The sequence below is a fragment of the Schistocerca piceifrons genome, chromosome 1, assembly GCF_021461385.2.
Source record: "Schistocerca piceifrons isolate TAMUIC-IGC-003096 chromosome 1, iqSchPice1.1, whole genome shotgun sequence".
NCBI classification, from domain to species: Eukaryota; Metazoa; Arthropoda; class Insecta; order Orthoptera; family Acrididae; genus Schistocerca; species Schistocerca piceifrons.
This window is the reverse complement of record NC_060138.1, coordinates 917,434,195-917,452,366: the sequence shown is the minus strand read 5'-3', so window position 1 is coordinate 917,452,366 and position 18,172 is coordinate 917,434,195. Positions and strand designations below refer to the sequence as shown.

The 18,172-nt window shown below is 39.8% G+C and overlaps 1 protein-coding gene across 5 annotated transcripts in view; it reads right to left on the bottom strand.

Annotated features, from left to right (window-relative positions):
- LOC124717142 (solute carrier family 12 member 8) overlaps positions 1-18,172 on the bottom strand; it is a 195,524-nt gene that overhangs the window by 119,125 nt on the left and 58,227 nt on the right. For all 5 annotated transcript variants that reach the window (XM_047243930.1, XM_047243905.1, XM_047243896.1 and 2 more), the window contains exons 4-5: positions 11,648-11,793; positions 11,167-11,401 (exon numbers count right to left, since the gene is read on the bottom strand). In XM_047243930.1, the coding sequence (XP_047099886.1) occupies positions 11,167-11,401; positions 11,648-11,793 (381 nt within the window). The remainder of the gene's footprint in view (positions 1-11,166; positions 11,402-11,647; positions 11,794-18,172) is intronic.

Below are 18,172 nucleotides of genomic sequence, written 5' to 3'. Positions count from 1 at the left end.
ATAGTGGGCAGGTAACAGTACATTAAAATTATCTCTTTCAGCTTCCTGGAGACTTCAGAGGGAAATTGTGGATTTTATTACGTCATTTTCAGGTGGACATGGGCAGCTGCTATTATGTTATCAGTTACGTAAATAATTCATGAGTGATATAATTTTACTTGTGTGTGATCAAAGACTGCTGTGGAAAACCTGTTCTGGCTAATAACATAATAATCAAATTTCATTTTTTTTTTTAATTTCATGCTCTCATGTTAGTTATGACAGTTAATAATGTTCACATATTTAAAAACATAACATAATAACATACTGTTAGTTACATAACATACTGTAACTTCTGTACAGGTAATAAGGGTAATTTTCTGTGCAGTCAAGAGATGAAAGTACTGAAGGGCATTTTTTTATTCCATAATTAGTTACAGTAATGATACCATGTTCCGTATCTAACAAGCCAGATCAGTGATATAAAAAAATAGTTTGCAAATTATAGATTGTATGTCCACAGCAGGGAATCTTTTAGTGTTGTGCGTATCCCCACGTAATAGGTCAAAGTGCATAAAGTTGAAATATTTTCAACTGCAGAAACTAATAGTGAGAATTGTATTTTATCAGTCGTGCTCGCAACAATAAGCAATATAAAATTAATTAAAATGTTATGCCATATAAACTGCATAGGTTGCAGTAGGTACTGGGAGATGAAGAAGCTTGCACAGGATAGAGTAGCATGGAGAGCTGCATCAAACCAGTCTCTGGACTGAAGACCACAACAACAAACTGCATATAAAGTAAAAAGGGGAGTGCAGTGGGGATTACATGACAGTAGCCCATCCATTGTTACTGTTTTGTAATCTACAACTACTTTGTCTCTCGGGTATTGTCTATCCGTATCTTTTCCTACGTATTCCCTCACACACATCACACCTTTGAGAAGCACAACTTTTGTGACACACTGTAGCATAGGTTGTGGCCACAATGACAAAAACACACGCTGTTCTACATACTACCCATCCACGGGAGCACAGTTATAGCACTTTCCAGCATCCAAGCACTAACTTTCACTTCCGTATCCACCCATCCCTGCTTACTAATTGCTCCTATATCAGAATTTTACAACTTCCTTCTTCTTTCCTGCACACCTCATGTGACAAAACTATCCTGTTACCCTCAGCACAATTTCTTCTGTCCGTTTCAATGCGTGAACTCACACTCTGTTATTCCCGTTATAACCACCTAACGCTTTCAGTCAGCCACTTCCTGCATCACTTCCTGCTCCCCTAAAAGCACCCCTGCTACAGTGTACCCCTGCTTCATCTATGTGCATCAGTACAGAAAAGTATCCCTTTCACTGGCTAAAACCCAGTCCCACATTCTGTTTCTTGAATACTGCCTAAGCTATGAAATTCCTTCAATGGCATAACCAAAAAAATACAGTACCTGGATCCCACCCTGCCTTTCAAAACAATCTTCACCTTCTAAGATTCCATCAGTCCCTATCCCTCACAAAGATAGTACTGCAGAAACAGTTCTCCATGGCACAAGCACCTTTGCTCCCTCCACAAAATACTGTTGCTGTGCAATCCTTACTACGTACACTACATTTCTGAAATTGAAACCCTTGCACTCCAACACCTGGAAGAGCATTCCAGACATCACCACCATGAATTTTTTGATCTGTTAACATCCTACTCCATACTCCATAAATACCTAACCTACCTACTCACAGTGAACCCCTTTGTCGACCCCTCATAGCAGTCACACCCTGCCTCGCTGATCTTTTCAGTTCACCACATCCTCCAAAACTCACTCTCACCAGTCCAGAAAATCCAGAACCCAAGCAAACCCAAAATACTGTTGTTAACCTTCCCACCAAAAACATAAGTCCCACAGAAATTTTTGTTCTATCCAAAGACCTCACCTTCAGCCACACACCCAAGTTTAGCCATGTTGGACTCGTCAAAGACCTACTCTCCTTCTCCCGATTCCTACAGAAGAAACACTTCTTTGCCACCAAAATCCAACCACTGAACCCTGCCCTCCCAGTCCAAACCGAACCGTGACCCACCCACTCCCATCTAACCACACCATGGTCACCTTCCAGGAATTCCTTACCTCCAACATGGCCCCACCATACTTCCTTAGGATCCTTCCAAAGAACACTAACCTTTCATCAGAAGACAAGACAGCCATACACAACCTGAAAACAGATCCTGATCTAACCATGTCCCTGCAGACAAAGGCTCCACCACTGTTATGATGAGTCACCATTTCCACCTGACAGAAGGCATCCGTCAACTGTCAGACTCCTCCATTTACGAGCTCCACCATAGTGATCTCAACTCAGAAGTCCAACATAACCTCCAAACCCAACTGAAATCCATAGGCCCTTCCTTGTCCTCCTCCCCCCCCCGCCACCCACCCACCCACCCCCCACCCCACCCCGCAGTCCATCTATCTCCTCTCCCCAATGACACTTGCACACTTACCTTCTATATGCTCCCACAAATCCAACAATTGTGGACACTTCATTGTAGCTATCTACTGTGATCCCACTGACAGACTGTCTGCTCTTGTTGACCAACAGCTCCAACCAATTGCTCAAAAGCTAGACTCCCACATGGAAGCTACTAGCTACTAGCCACTTCCTTCATCAACCCTCCACCATCCCCACCATTTTACCTACTCATCACTGTTGATGCCGCCTCCCTATACACCAACACCGCTCATTCCCACAGCCTTGCCTCTATGGAACACTACCTCCCCCAATGTCTTTCAGACTCCAAAACCTCTACCTCATTTCTTATGCATCTTACTGACATATCCCGACATACAACTGTATTTCCTCTGAAAGGAAGGTATACAAACAAATCTGTCGCACATCCATGGGCAGCTGCAGAGGACCTTCCTATGCCAACCTGTTTATGGGCCATCTAGAGGAAACCTTCCCAAAGCTCCCAACCCACTTTTCTGCATGCTGATGTCCACCTCTCTGAAGGCACCATCCACACCTCTGCCCACATTAAACCCACAACCATCAACAGTATCTGCATTTTGACAGTTGCCATACCTTCCATAGCAAAAAAACCCTCCCATACAGCCTAGCCACCCGTGAATGATGTATTTGCAGTGATGAGAACTCCCTTGCCTAGTATGCTTAAGCTCTCATGAAGGCCTTCATAGAGATGAGCTAACTTCCCCCCCCCCCCCCCCCCCACACACACACACACCAATCCAAACCAAGTCCACAAACAGATTTCCCATGCTGTATTCTCGCACACCTCCGATCCTCCAACCACCACCAAGAATCAACTACAAAGCAGGGCCCCACCTTGTCACCCAATATCACCCTAGACTGGAACAACTGAACCATATCTTCATCACAGCTTTGGTGATCTCTCTTCACACCTTACTCAATATCCTTCCCACCTCACCTAAAGTGGTTTTGCGCCACCCATCCAACCTACACAACATCCTAATTTACCCCTATGCCACTCCCACTCCGAACCACTTTCCACAGGGATCTATCCCTGTGGAAGACCAATGTGCAAGACCTTCCCAATTCACTTACCCAGCACTTCCTACACCAGTTCTGTTGTCACAGGCATATCTACCATATCAGATGCTAGGCCACCTGTGAAAGTAGCCAAGTCACATACCAACTCTGTTGCAACACTGCACAGCTTTTTATGTTGTTATGTCTACTAAGCAGGTATCAACCAGGATGAATGGCCACCACTAAACTGTTGCCAAGAACAAAATTGACCATGCAATGACACAACACACAGCTGACCATAACATGCTCAACATTACAGACTGCTTCACAACCTGGGACATTTGGATTCTTCCATCCATCACCAGCTTCTCTCAACTACACAGATGGGAGTGATCCTTGCACCACATGTTTCACTCCCATAATAATTCTGGCCTCAATCTCCATTAACTTACTGTCCTCACACCCTCCATCCAAGTTCATCCAAGTTTCCCCTTCCTCCATCCTGTCAACCCCTCCCAATTGACACACCACACCCCCGTTACTTTCAGCATGCCACTGATGCCCACTGGCTCTGACAACCATGTATCACATGCCCAGCCTGTACAACTGCCATCCTTCCCTCCTGCATTCCTAGCCAACAAACCAATTGCCTCCCTCCAAGCTGCTAGCCAACCACCCCCAATCTGTCTCCCTACCTCCCACCTCTCTCTCCCTTTGCCCATCCCACTCTACCTCCACAATTTAGTCTACCTGTCGAAATACAGCACTGGCACTGTGCGTCAGCCGGCACCATATAGGGACATAGGTGTGTGTGTGTGTGTGTGTGTGTGTGTGTGTGTGTGTGTGTGTGTGTGTTGGGTTACTCTGAAAGCTAGCAAGTTTTCTTTCATTTTGTGTGTGCCTATTGATGAAATGGAATGTGCATGTGACTAGGGCCTCCCATCTGGTAGACCAAACAACTGGTGCAAGCCTTTTTATTTGATGCCTTTTTGGTGACTTGCATGTCAAGGAGGATGAAATGATGATGAAGACAAACAAAACATGCAGTTCCCGAGTGGAGAAAATCTTCAACCCAGCCAGAAATTGAACCTGGACTCCTTGGGTGGCATTCAGGTGCACTGACCACTCAGCTATGGTCGCGGACTGCCTATGGATGACTCAACACTTATTCTTTTCTGACAAATAGTATCGTTTAATCTTAAAGTACTTACATCACAAATCACGTTTTATACTGTTGCTTGGTTTCAAGAATGAATTTTTCACTCTGCAATGCAATGTACCATGGTTTAAAGCTTCTGACCAGTTAAAACTATTTTCTACCTTTTGTGAGAAATGCACTTATGAATGAAGCTATCCAGGCATGATTCATGACACATTCCAACAGCTTCACTTCTGCCAGAACCGCTCTCTTTGCTCAGTTTGATAGTTAGACCTGTTGTCCTGCTTTCTATGGAACATTTAAATATTTCTTGTATAAAAGGTCTTGACATCACATAACACAAACAAATTAACCTATACTTCACAACCTTGCTTGACATAAACAGTATGAACATAAAATATTCCTCTGAAAATATCGGTTTTGTTCACTGAAGGTAACAGAAGTACCTAAATGATACATATCACCACAGTTAACTGGGTAAGATGTCCTAAAAATAGATGCACAGCCAATAACTTATCAGTTTTTGTTCTCACTGCTCTTAATTCTTTGGTCAAAGTGTAAAGCTCAATGCAAAAACATGAAACACTAGTAGCTCAAATACATTCTGAAAATACCTATACTTGCCTCATCTGAATTCCATAGTTCAATTATATTTGTTCAAGTACCTTTCTTTGTGCATGTATGATACAAGTAACCAAGTAAGGGAATGTATTTCTGTTTCTGATGGTTCTTTGGCACGAATATCATGGGAATATTGCATTACAACACGTCCTTTTCAAGGATAGCTGTTAGTACGTGCAAGAATGTCATCCACTACACCATTATCTAGTATTATATGAAGGATAGGAATTTCGTTACTGTGGTACCTAACAATACACTACAGACCAACTAGTAGCTCCCCTTCGTAATCTAACATTAAATGATAATGACGACTCATTATAATTCATTATATACAACGTGTCACTTCTAGTTACATCCACTATGGGATTAAAAAAAATATCCAGACACCTGGCTGAAAATTACTTACAAGTACGTGGCGCCCTCCATCGGTAATGCTGGAATTCAATATGGTGTTGGCCCACCCTTAGTCTTGATGGCAGCTTCCCCTCTCATAGGCATATGTTCAATCAGGTGCTGGAAGGTTTCTTGGGGAATGACAGCCCATTCTTCATGGAGTGCTGCACTGAGGAGAGGTACTGATGTCGGTCGGTGAGGCCTGGCACGAAGTCGGTGTTCCAAAACATCCCAAAGTGTTCGATAGGATTCAGGTCAGGACTTTGTGCAAGTCAGTCCATTACAGGGATATTATTGCCATGTAACCTCTCCGTCACAGGCCATGCATTATGAACAGATGCTTGATCTTGTTGAAAGATGCAATTGCCATCCCCATATTGCTCTTCAACAGTGAAACGCAAGAAGGTACTTAAAACATCAATGTAGGTCTGTGCTGCAATAGTGCCACGCAAAACAACAAGGGCAGGGGGTGCAAGCTCCCTTCATGAAAAACACGACCACACCATAATACCTCCACCTCCGAATTTTACTGTTTGCACTACACACACTGGCAGATGACATTCGCCATACCCACACCCTGCCATCGGTACGCCACATTATGTACCGAGATTTGTCGCTCCACACAACATTTTTACTGTTCGATCTTCCGACATTTGCGCTCCTTACACCAAGTGAGTCGTCATTTGGCATTTACCAACATGATGTGTGGCTTATGAGCAGCTGCTCGACCACGAAATACATGTTTTCTCACCTTCTGCCTAACTGTCGTAGCACTTGCAGCGGATCCTGATGCTGTTTGGAATTCCTGTGTGATGGTCTGGATATGTATGCCTATTACACATTACCTCTTCAACTGTCGGCAGTCTCTGTCAGTCAACACATGAGATCGGCCTGTACACTTTTGCGCTGTACGTGTCCCTTCACGTTTCCAATTCACTGTCACGTCGGAAAAACTGGACCTAGGGATGTTTAGGATCACCTGACAACTTTTGAAGTCCGTGAGTTCCACAGAGCGCCCCATTCTGCGCTCTCACGATGTCTAATGACTATTGAGGTCACTGATGTGGAGTATCTGGCAGTAGGTGGCAGGACAATGCACCTAATATGAAATATGTATGTTTCTGGGGGTGTCCAGATACTTTTGATCACACAGTGTATACAAAAGCCATCTTACAACTCTGACACTTCTGTACATTAAATACACCATTGATCCAAACATAAACTTCAAACCACTTTTAATGTCATCTAAAGACTTTGCTTCATCCGTTTTAATATAACAATGAATATAATATAACAATGAATACGTGATTTAGTACCTGAAGCAAATGGTTCCTCTCCAAAACAATATTCACTAACTTTCATTACTGTTGTCCGTAACAGTACATTACAAACCAGTTGTTAGTTTCACAATGTTTATGTCTGTAACCATGCTTTTTGGTTCTTAAAAAATAGTGGTGTGCTAACTAAAGTACATACATTACCCCTTCCAAAAAAGTACTCATAAAAATTCTGATCTAATGACATCTCATTTTCATCAGTTGAACAATGTAGTCGTGAATCAGCGTCATGTAGATCTTTCTTGTAGCAGTGCAAAAGAACAATATACTTTTGAAATCTTTTCCTCTCAGCTACTGACACCACCAGTATCGCAATGGCACTGCAACAAACCATCACACGGCACTGAATCAACTGTGAAAATCACCAGTACATGAATTTGTCCCCAACAATCCCGAAACAGTCATGAAGGTGCTATTTATTCGCTCCCATCCAGCAACCAGAACTTGCATCATTCATCCATTTGGCACGCATTGGACAGCCATCTTATGATCATCTAGTACCACTTGTACATCAAAGTCCTGCCACCCCAGCTCACAGATGATTCCGGCACTATGATCACAGATTGCAATACAGTGTACAAACTGTGGCGATGACCACATGCTGCCAAGTCAATAGCAGTTGCATCTGATGTAATGCTGTGTAGGACAACAGTCTAGCACTGCTACCTGGGTTCTCAAGCTGTATTGACATGATCACCATTCCTTTTGTGTGGACTATGGTCAATGCCAGACTGTTGTCGCAGGACATGGGGTACGTACTGAATGTCCTTTTATTAACAAAAGAGTTTAACACAGCTACTCACAATTTGATAACTGGATACTGTCCTCCTCAACCACCAGCAAATCTGGAATGCCTGCATAACACTGAACAAAAGAATGGCTTCCCACACCTGCAGTGGTGGATATATCTCATTAACTATTTCTTTCTCTTGACCAGATTCTCTATTGTCTGTGTCTCCTTGTTCCATGGAAAATTCATCCAATATGTTCAGTATTCATTTTGGAGACATTTGACTAAATGAGTAAAAGTATGCCAATGGCTACTCTGAAACTGCACATGTTTAATGAAATCATTAAGTGTACTAAATAACACTTGAAGCATAATAATATGAATGAAGGAATATTAGTGTTTAATGTCCTGTCAATGACGATATCATTCGAGACAATGCACAAGCTGAGGTTGTGAAAAGACAGGAAAAGAAATCAGCCATCCCAGCATTCACTTTAATTGATTCAGGGACACTACGGAAACACTATTTCTGGATCACTAGATAAGATTTGAACAGTCATCCCTCCCAAACACAAGTCTATTGTCTTAAAATCGTGGCACTTCACTCAGTGGTAGCACAATAACAATGTGATGTTTAACTACTTTCATGACCAGGTACATGAGGTATCATATGCACCATCAATGACTATTTCACAACAACAAAGTGCAACAAGAAATAGTATGCACTGTGACAATGAGCAAATAGTTTACATGAATTATGTGCTTTGTTGGACAAGGTTACCATGCCTATGGGCACTTTACATCCCCTTTGCACTTACTCAGTGTTAACAAATACAGCAATAAATAGGATAATACTCTCAGAAGTAGTACAATATATATGCAACGAAAGTAAAACTTTACATAATTCATACAGGAGTTATTAATTTTGAAAGTGGGGTGTGATTTGGAACAACACACTAGTGGTAAAACAGCAGCAGAGAATGCAATTTAATACTCCCACATAACTGTATTTACTATTAGCTCCAAGCCAAGTAGAGCCAAAAATGGAAACCAACAATAAATCCTCAATCAAGTACTCTCTGGAAACAATTTTCTTTGGGAATTGTAGACACTACTGACAAGAGCAAGAATTATTGTGGTATTCAGGCATCTATGACGCATATTCTCACAGTGAGTTTTATGTTGAAGCATCAATTTTCGAAGCAGCTTTTTTAATAGTATTAACAGCAATGGAATATAAAACTGAAGAAGCAGACAATTTTAACGTCTGCAGCATTTTTTGGGTTTGTATTAAATACACATTATTACATACACATTTTATGGCCTTAAGTATTTGAATGTTTGTTCATTCAATGAACAAGATTGAGTACCTTGAACTGTTTGCTCCTAAAGCAATGTACAAAAACATCCAAGAATGAGCACGTTCTTACATCTACTTAGGCAGTTCAGTTGCCATCTCCAAAATTTGCCTGGCACTAGCAGAACACTGAAGTGATAATGAATGACTGGCATATCAGAGATACTAATAAATTCACTTCCACATCACTGTATCAGCAGTGGATAATCAAACGAGACAAACTTTACCCTTCAGCCTGTCATGGTATGTTATAACATCCTTACTGTAATTACAGTTGCAGCAGCCTAAAAAATCATTATGTACTTCTTTGTCCTGTATATTTTCATAAATGGGAACTGAAGAAAACTTCACAATCCAAGATTGCTAAAAAGCATTTTATTGGATTACTGGTTTCGACAGTGCTACATTTTTATCGGCGCATATTATGCTTTTGAATTTTTACCACATATTATGCACTAGTGTTACGAGTCACTTCACACTGCATATGTACACCCTACAATACTTGTAATTGGCACAATATAGTTGTATCTGTACATAATACTCTTAAATCTTAAATACCAATATGTAGTGATCTTCATATGTACATATTCAATGTGAAGCGACTTGTAACACTGAAGTATAATATGCGGTAAAAAATTTACAAGCATAGGATCCGATAATGACAGCATAGCTCTGTCACAATTGGACATCAATGAAACACTTTTTTTAGAGATCTTGACTTTTGAAGTTTTGTTACCATACACTGCAGGTTGCCCCCAGACTGACCATGTCAGGAATATATAAATTTTCATAAACTTTAGACCTAGTGTTATGCTGCTAGTCTATTAACAATCATACCCTTTCACATACCTTTTGTTGATTTTGGCGTTCTGATCATATTTTCCAACACTGAAACATAAGACTCTCTTGTAACGTGTTGTCACCTGCACCTGCAGGTTGCAGATTTTGCAGGGATAAGAAATTTGTTCACCAACATGCTGAGTGTCTTATGAAGCTCGTAACAGATAAGAAGTACCCCTAAAACCTCGTTCGCAATCCAAGAACTGCATCCACACCTACATATTAGCCACAAAGGAGCACCACCTCATCACACAGCATCACCCGTAATGAACAAGCTGCACCACATCCTCAGTTTGGGTTCTGTCTTATAGTTTCATAATGTTCTGAGATGAGAAATATCCTACCCAGATTCCATCTCAAATATCTGAATGTGGTTTTCCAACACCTGAACAACCTATGGAATAACTTGGTCAATTCCTATGCCACTGCACCAGGGCCACATACTAGCGAGCACAAAAAGCATGCAAGAACTGGTATATCCATGCAGCACATCCTATTATAATCTTATAATTGCCACTCTTAACACCCCCCACCCCCCCACCCCTTCCTTAGAAGCATGACCATTTGTGAAAACAGTTATGATATACATCAAATTTGCTACCTCTATCACACAGCCTTTCATTTAGTTGGAAGTGGTATTTAGTTGAGAGTGGTTTAGTGTGATTGCAACAGCAGGTAGAGTGTCCAAGTAGTGCATTTTCTCTGGAGGTTACTCAACCTGAAGTTGAATGAAACATGCTCTCATCAAAAACCACAATGTTCCATTACTGCACACTATGGTAACTGCAGAAACAGAAACATTCACAGGTTTTACAGTTCAGGTACTAGTAACATCAGACCAATACCTGGTTCAGTTGGTTAGGTTTGTCTGGGTTAAAAAACTATACATGGCTAAAATAGGCTACCTTGAAACTGTAAATAGAGTGAGGGATATAGGTAAGAGGAGAAAGAGAGACAGGACTGAGATGAGCAAGGGATGGCGGAACTCAGTTCGTTCACTGTTATTCAACAAGTTCTTGTGTAGAATTTGTACTATTCTTCAGAATAGATTTTATCAGATACAAAATAATAAAAAGTACAGAAAAACAAGAGGCCTAAAAAAAGTTGAAAGCAACAAAAACAAATGAGTTATTAGTTTTCAATATATTTTAGTTGTAAGAGAATCGACCACTTAACTGTATAAGTTCCTCCAGAACAGATATTTCTATCACAAATTCACCTGTAAGTGAAACTTGCACTCACCAGCATCTGTATGTACAAAGCTGCCCACAGCAAAGTCCAGACCAGCGAGGAGAAGAATAATGAGTAGTAGGAATTGTAGTTTCACGACCCACTTGACACCTGCTACATTAATGATTCCTAAGAGAAGAACAGCGGCACTAGCAAAACCTCGAGTAGCCCAAGGTGTATCTGTCAGACTAAATAGGCCAGCTATGGATTCACCAAATCCCAACACATTCAAGGCACATCCCACTGCCTATAAAAAAAAAAAAGACTTGTTGGCAATTTTATGAATAATATTTAGTGGATCATTTGTATAACAGAATAAAAGCAAACTCTCACTTCTCTATATTTACAGTTTATTTTGTTATACTGTGCTCTTTTTTCCTACTGTATATATTTTTTGCAATTTCTACACATGGTTACCAATTACATGTGTGGTTTACTTAACCATCACCATCTTACTATTGATACTAAAACCATTTTGGTGAAATGAACAAACCTGGCCAAAGACATACAGTAGCCCCAGAGCTCCTCCATACTGTGAACCAAGGACATGTGCAACCAGAAAATACACTCCACCACTTTCCATGCGACATCGTTCACAAATTCCAACAGCAGAGAGAACTGACACAAGTGCAACAGCCACTGGAACAAACACAGTAAAATAGATTACACCGCTAGCTGTAAATCTGTAATTGTAAGGTAACCAACACTACAGACTAAGCAAGATGTGTTAAAGAGAAGAGATGACTGAGTTAGTTTAAAAGTGGGCTTATAAAGAAATACATACCCAACTACCTGATTATGCAAACAGCTACGTTTAACTACCTTTTCCACATCCCACACTGCAGAGTATTTGAAAAATAACTCCCCAAAATGGATCAAACATTTTTATTGAGGGGGGAGGGAGGAGGAGGAGGAGACAACAGAGAAAAAAAATTATGCTATGAGTACAATGATGTTGTGTATCAAAAGTGTGTTATGTCAAGAAGACAAAATAAAGATAAAAAAAATTAAAAGTTATCAGGTCTGGATAAACTACCAGTCACATGTTAAGAAAAAGAAAGAATAGACAGCATTTGAGGTCCCTTAACCACTATTTGTTCTTCCCTCGTACATCTTGTATGTGGTCTCATCAGATTTTCTTCCCCATTGGATAATATTGCATTAGCTTTGTTTAGGGAGGCCATCATGTTTCAGTTTTTTCTACACTACTGTATTTTAACAACCAAAGTAACGGTAAACCCTTGATTCTGTAAAGAATCAAACTCCCATGTACAAAACAGCTTCAAACTTTTAATTACTTTACAAATGAGTTAATGTGTTGCATATTTCACATTAAGCAAGTAACTAAGAAAAAGTTTAGAAAAGTTCTGAAATTATGTTTAAAATTTGTTAGAAGTCACTATGTGCTGTCATTATGAAACACTGGATGAGTGCTCCATTTTAAGTGAAAATTAGTTTTCCAAGCATCTCCATGTTTATGATGTCATATACCCCACGTGTCACATGTGACAATTTTGCTGGTACATTCAACAGTATATGTGAACACTGTCAGCAAAATGTATTGTGAATAAATTAGTCCTAAAGAAGCAACAAATTAAAATGTCACGCATGTTGATCAATTTAACTACATGAACAGTGAACATTTAATAAGTTAAATTTTTTCCTTTTATCATTTTGTGTGACACTGCACCAAGAAAAGTTTTTTAACAGCTAGAAATTATGAATAAAGTTGGTTGCAACTCACAAACTGCTCTCATTCTCAAATAATGGATACATACAGTCTGGGTATTTGTGTGCCAAGAATTATGCTGCCTCAAGAACAGCATTTTAAATTTTAAAATTTGAACAATAATCATATGAAACATTGAAAATCAAATTTTTGTTGCCCTTAGCCATTAAATAGGCAACATGCAAATGGTGTCATGCAACGTGAATCATGAACCAGTTGGTAATATAGACATATAGTTAGCACCTACGTGATGATTTCATTTTTTCAGCTGTAAATAGGCTACAGCCTTTCAGATTGTACAAGAAAGCACAGAATTGTACTTTTCTAAAACCATGATTAAATGACATCAGTTATTATCTTGAGCCTCTTACCAATAATCTTACTGTAGACTTTAAATGCTGCTTACAATTCATTGATCTTTTTGTATTTTCCATAGTTACCTGATGTTTCTGCATCTTGATTGATATGAGAACAAATACAACCTCTGTGAGATGCAACAAAGTGTAGTTAAGTGTCTCTGTGATCAATAATGAGTTTTATGATTGGTCATGCCATTGCAGCAATAATTATGCGGAGTCTACAGATGTGGTGAGTTTTGAACACTCTGCTGGATAAAGTATTAAAAGAAAAAGCCAACTAGTGTACTGAATGTTAGAGTCATGTCAGACAATTCATAAATAGGAATGTCATCCAAGACCGAAGCATTCATGGACGTTTAAGTTTTATTTGAATCTTGTGACTGAGTGAGTTGTGCAGTGCATTCGGGAGGCCAATGGTTCAAACTTGCATCTGGCCATTCAGGTTTCGGTTTCCCTAAATTGCTCCAGGGAAATGTTGGAATGGTTCCTTTGAAAAGGGCAGGGCCTATTTCCCTCCCCATCCTCGACACAAAAGCGAACTTGTGCTCCTCTTCTAATGACCTCGATGTCGATGGGATGGTAAACCCAATCTTCCTTCCTTCTTCCTTCAAATGTTCTGCCATAATTTTGCCACAATAATTAAACAAGACATTTTGAAATAGGGTATAATAAATTAATAGTGACATCTCAAACTACTGTGCTCAATCAACTCCATCTAAACGATTATCAAATAATACTAATGATGGAACAATCCATCATGAACATGGAGAGGAGTAACCATTAACAAAGAGGAATCTCACAACTGGCAATACGTGTGTCAGACAATGACTTCATCACAATCTTAGGAAATGGCAAATGCAGCAGAACTACACTAAATGGTGAATTCATATGTTTTTGCTAAAAACGGTGTCAGAAACGAGTGCTACTACGTGAACTATACGCTGTGAATACATGTATCTTTAGGAAACAACAGGCCAGATGCTACCCTTAACAATGAGCGCTAACACTGAAGATATTACCGTAACTGTAAGAGACACAAGTATGCAGAACAATTTAACTGTGAATGATGTTTCTGAAAATTATTTGTGAATTTCGTTAAATAACATACATTGTGATAATAACAAATTCGGGAAACTGGTATTCAGTTTATAACAGTGAAGGTTACTATACCAACAGTTAGTCATGAACCGGTAATGGTTGGACTAAGTCACTTCTTTGAGATTATCAAGGCAATGAATAATGATATTAAATGGCAAACTAATGGTGTTAAATGCAATTAACTGGGGGATCATGTCAAAAAGAATGCAAAAAAAATTCATTAACCATAATAAAAGTCATTCATGATATGTTCGCAGCGAAACAGAATGAATTATGTAACAAAATTATGATGGAACAATCCCAGCTCAAATCAGAAGTTGACATATTATAATCTACAAAAGACGAAGATGGTATACACAATAAAACTACACTTAATCAGGTTGAAGGTAAAATCAATCAATACAGAGTGGAGATCACAGCAATAAATAGTGATTGTTCACATCATAAAATGGTAGCTGGTATACACGAACAATGCATGGACCTGGTGGCTAAATCTGAATAAATGCAGAAACCAGCTTTAGATGAATGTATGCTAGAAGAAAAACTAAGTAATACGGTACCAGAGATATGTCACAAGATTAGATGGGTAGATCACGTAACTAATGAGGACGTATTGAATAGAATTCGGGAGAAGAGGAGTTTGTGGCACAACTTCACTAGAAGAAGGGACTGGTTGGTAGGACATGTTCTGATGCATCAAGGGATCACAAATTTAGCATCGGAGGGCAGCGTGGTGGGTAAAAATCGTAGAGGGAGACCAAGAGATGAATACACTAAGCAGATTCAGAAGGATGTAGGTTGTAGTAAGTACTGGGAGATGAAGAAGCTTGCACAGGATAGAGTAACATGGAGGGCTGCATCAAACCAGTCTCAGGACTGAAGACAACAACAACATGCTAAGTCCAACAACAAACATACCAGTATTGGTACACGTAAGTTTCAGGACTTTAGAGCAACCTGAGCATTGCATCCCATTGTTTTTATTGCCAATTCAAACATGTTTTCTCAACATTGCATTCCAAAAAACAAAACAAAAAATAGATAACTGTGTGAGCAATTTGAAACATATGTGGAGCATGGGAGTAGCTGATAGTTACCATAATTTCAGTGAATTTCATGTGGTATTTGGTCTATCAAACAACAGTGGGCAGTCAAGTCAAAATTATTGATGCCCCCCAGCAAACAGCCACAGCAATGGTACGATTCACGTACTTTTGCACATGTATTGGGATTGTAACTCATATTTGTGGCCTAATAGCACTGTCTTTGACTGGTAATCAAACAGTCCGCAGTCCCTGATTCAAACCTCACCACTGCTTAAATTTTAAATAACAATCATCAGAAACGGCGGCTGAAGACTTCCGCCATAAGAAATCACTACCATTCTGGCAAAAGCCTTGTCAAAGCAGGTGGAGAAGTGAACAGAGGTTCAGGGCACTCTCTTGCCCTCGTTGTGTGAAACTTTCTCTAAAAGGTGACAGAAACAGTAATGACCAATGGCATGAAGATGCAGAAAGCAATGGACCCCCGCATTAAAGACAGATAATATGTATCCATAGGACATTTGTCCTGTAACTGAAAAAGTGTCATGATGATCTCTCCCTGGCAAAATATTTCTGACTAGTCCCCCAATCGCATCTCCGGGAGGGGATTACCAAGGTGAAAATGACCATGAGAAAAAGACTGAATAACAAACAAAATGAGTCGGGGCACGGACTGTTAGAAGTCTGAACATGGCTGGGAAGCTAGAAAATCTCAAAAGTAAATGCTATGGTTTGATCTAGATATAGTGGGGGTCCATGAAGTGAAATGCAAGAAAGACAAGCACTTCTGCTGAGATGAGTACTGGACAGTATCAGCAGCAGCTGAAAATGTTATAATGGGAGTAGAATTTGTTATGAATCGGAAGATAGGGTGGGGAGTGAGTTACTTTGAGCAGTTCAGTAATAGGTCTGTCATCAATAGAATCAACAGCAAACCAACACCAACAATGATAGTTTAACTGTACATGACAGCATTGCAAGCAGAAGATGAAGCGATAGAGAAAGTATATAAAGATGCTGAATGGGATATTCGGTACTTAAAGGTCTAACAGTCATGTGGGACTGGAATATCATTTGAGGAGAAGGAACAGACAAAAGGGTTACTGCATAACATAGGCTTGGTAATAGGAATGAGAGAGGAGATAGATTAACTGAGTTCTGCAATAAATTTCAGCTTGTAATAGTGTATACTCTGTTCCAGAATCACAAGACATGGAGATATACTTGGACAAGGCCAGGGGGAAGATTTCAGTTAGATTGCATTGTGGTCAGACAGAGATTCTGAAATAAAACACTGGATTGTAAGCCATACCCAGATGTAGATATAGATTCAGATCACACCTGAGTAATGATGAAGAGTAAGTTCAAGTTTAAGAGACTAGTAAGGAAGAATCAATTTGCAAATAAGCGAGAGAGGGAAGTACTACAAAATGATGAGATATGCTTGAAGTTCTCCGACGCTATAGATACTGTAATAATGAAATCTCAGTAGGCATTTCTTTTAAACTGAGGGCCAATCTTTCTCTTTTATAAAATGCAGATAATATTCACATGTGTTAATGGCAATTAGTTAAAATTGAAAAAAAAATGAATTATAAGGAGGCAGATGGCAAAACAAGAGGGGAATTAAAATTATCCCAGCTTGCTTTGCCACAAGGTCAGGTCAGGCCAAATGTCAAAGCCATGCTGACAGTCTTCTTTGACTTTGAAGGATTAATTCATCATGAATTCGTGACACAGGGATGGTCTGTTAATTGATGGTCCTTTTGGGATGTGTTGCGATGCATGCAAAAAAATGTGAGAAGGAAATGACCTGAAATGTGGCGAGACAATTTGCAGCTCGTGCATCATGATAATGCCCCACTACATTCATCTCTGTTGGTGTATGACTGTTGCACAAAAAATGAAATCACTGTGCTGCTTCTTCCTTCGTACTAAAGTTGAAAACCCTGTTGAAAGGATGGATATTTGCAATGATAGATGAGATAAAAGAAAATTCACAGACAGCACTTCGCGCGATCCAGCAAGAGGTGTATCAAGACTGCTCTGGAAGCTGAAATGGCATTGGGAACGGTGTATCACTTGTGGAGGTGAGTATTTCAAATAAAACCACGCACAATAGGTAAAAGGTAAGCCAGAAAAATTTTGTGGACAAAGTTCCTGAAGTTTCTAATTCAATGCAATCAGATATGGCCATTTACGTCATATATTTTGATACTAACTCACTCATTAAAACCTATAGGGCACTTCCCTTTGATGTAGATTCATTAAATTTGGCAAGAAGAAAGAGTTCACTGTACAAGTAAAGGGAAAAATTCAGAAAATTGTTAATTTGTAATATATCAACATGAAAAAAAAAAATTCTTTTGTCATTTGTTATGCAATTCCAGACTTGAAATTAAAACATTCTCGAAGGTCTTGGAGTCCCTGAGACTGATACCTTGCCAATATCAATGTTAATAGCAAGTAAAAATAGTAGAGGTCCTCGATTCCTGGAATGAGTGAACTGTCTATTTGCATAATGAAGCCCTTACAGAACCCTCAGTGTACGAGTCCTATATGCACTCATACTACGAGGGTTGACTGAAAAGTAATACCTCCACCTTTGTAACTCTTCAACAGCTGGCAGCATTGGTATGCAGCAGGTACTGGCTTGTTCTGTAGCCTCTTCTCTACAGCTCCACTTGGTGGGAAGCCTTAGCATTGAACAATTGTGTTGTTACAGTGTTAAGTCGAGGCAATTTAAGTAACGTGCAGTCATTGAATTCTTGACAGCAGAAGATGTCACC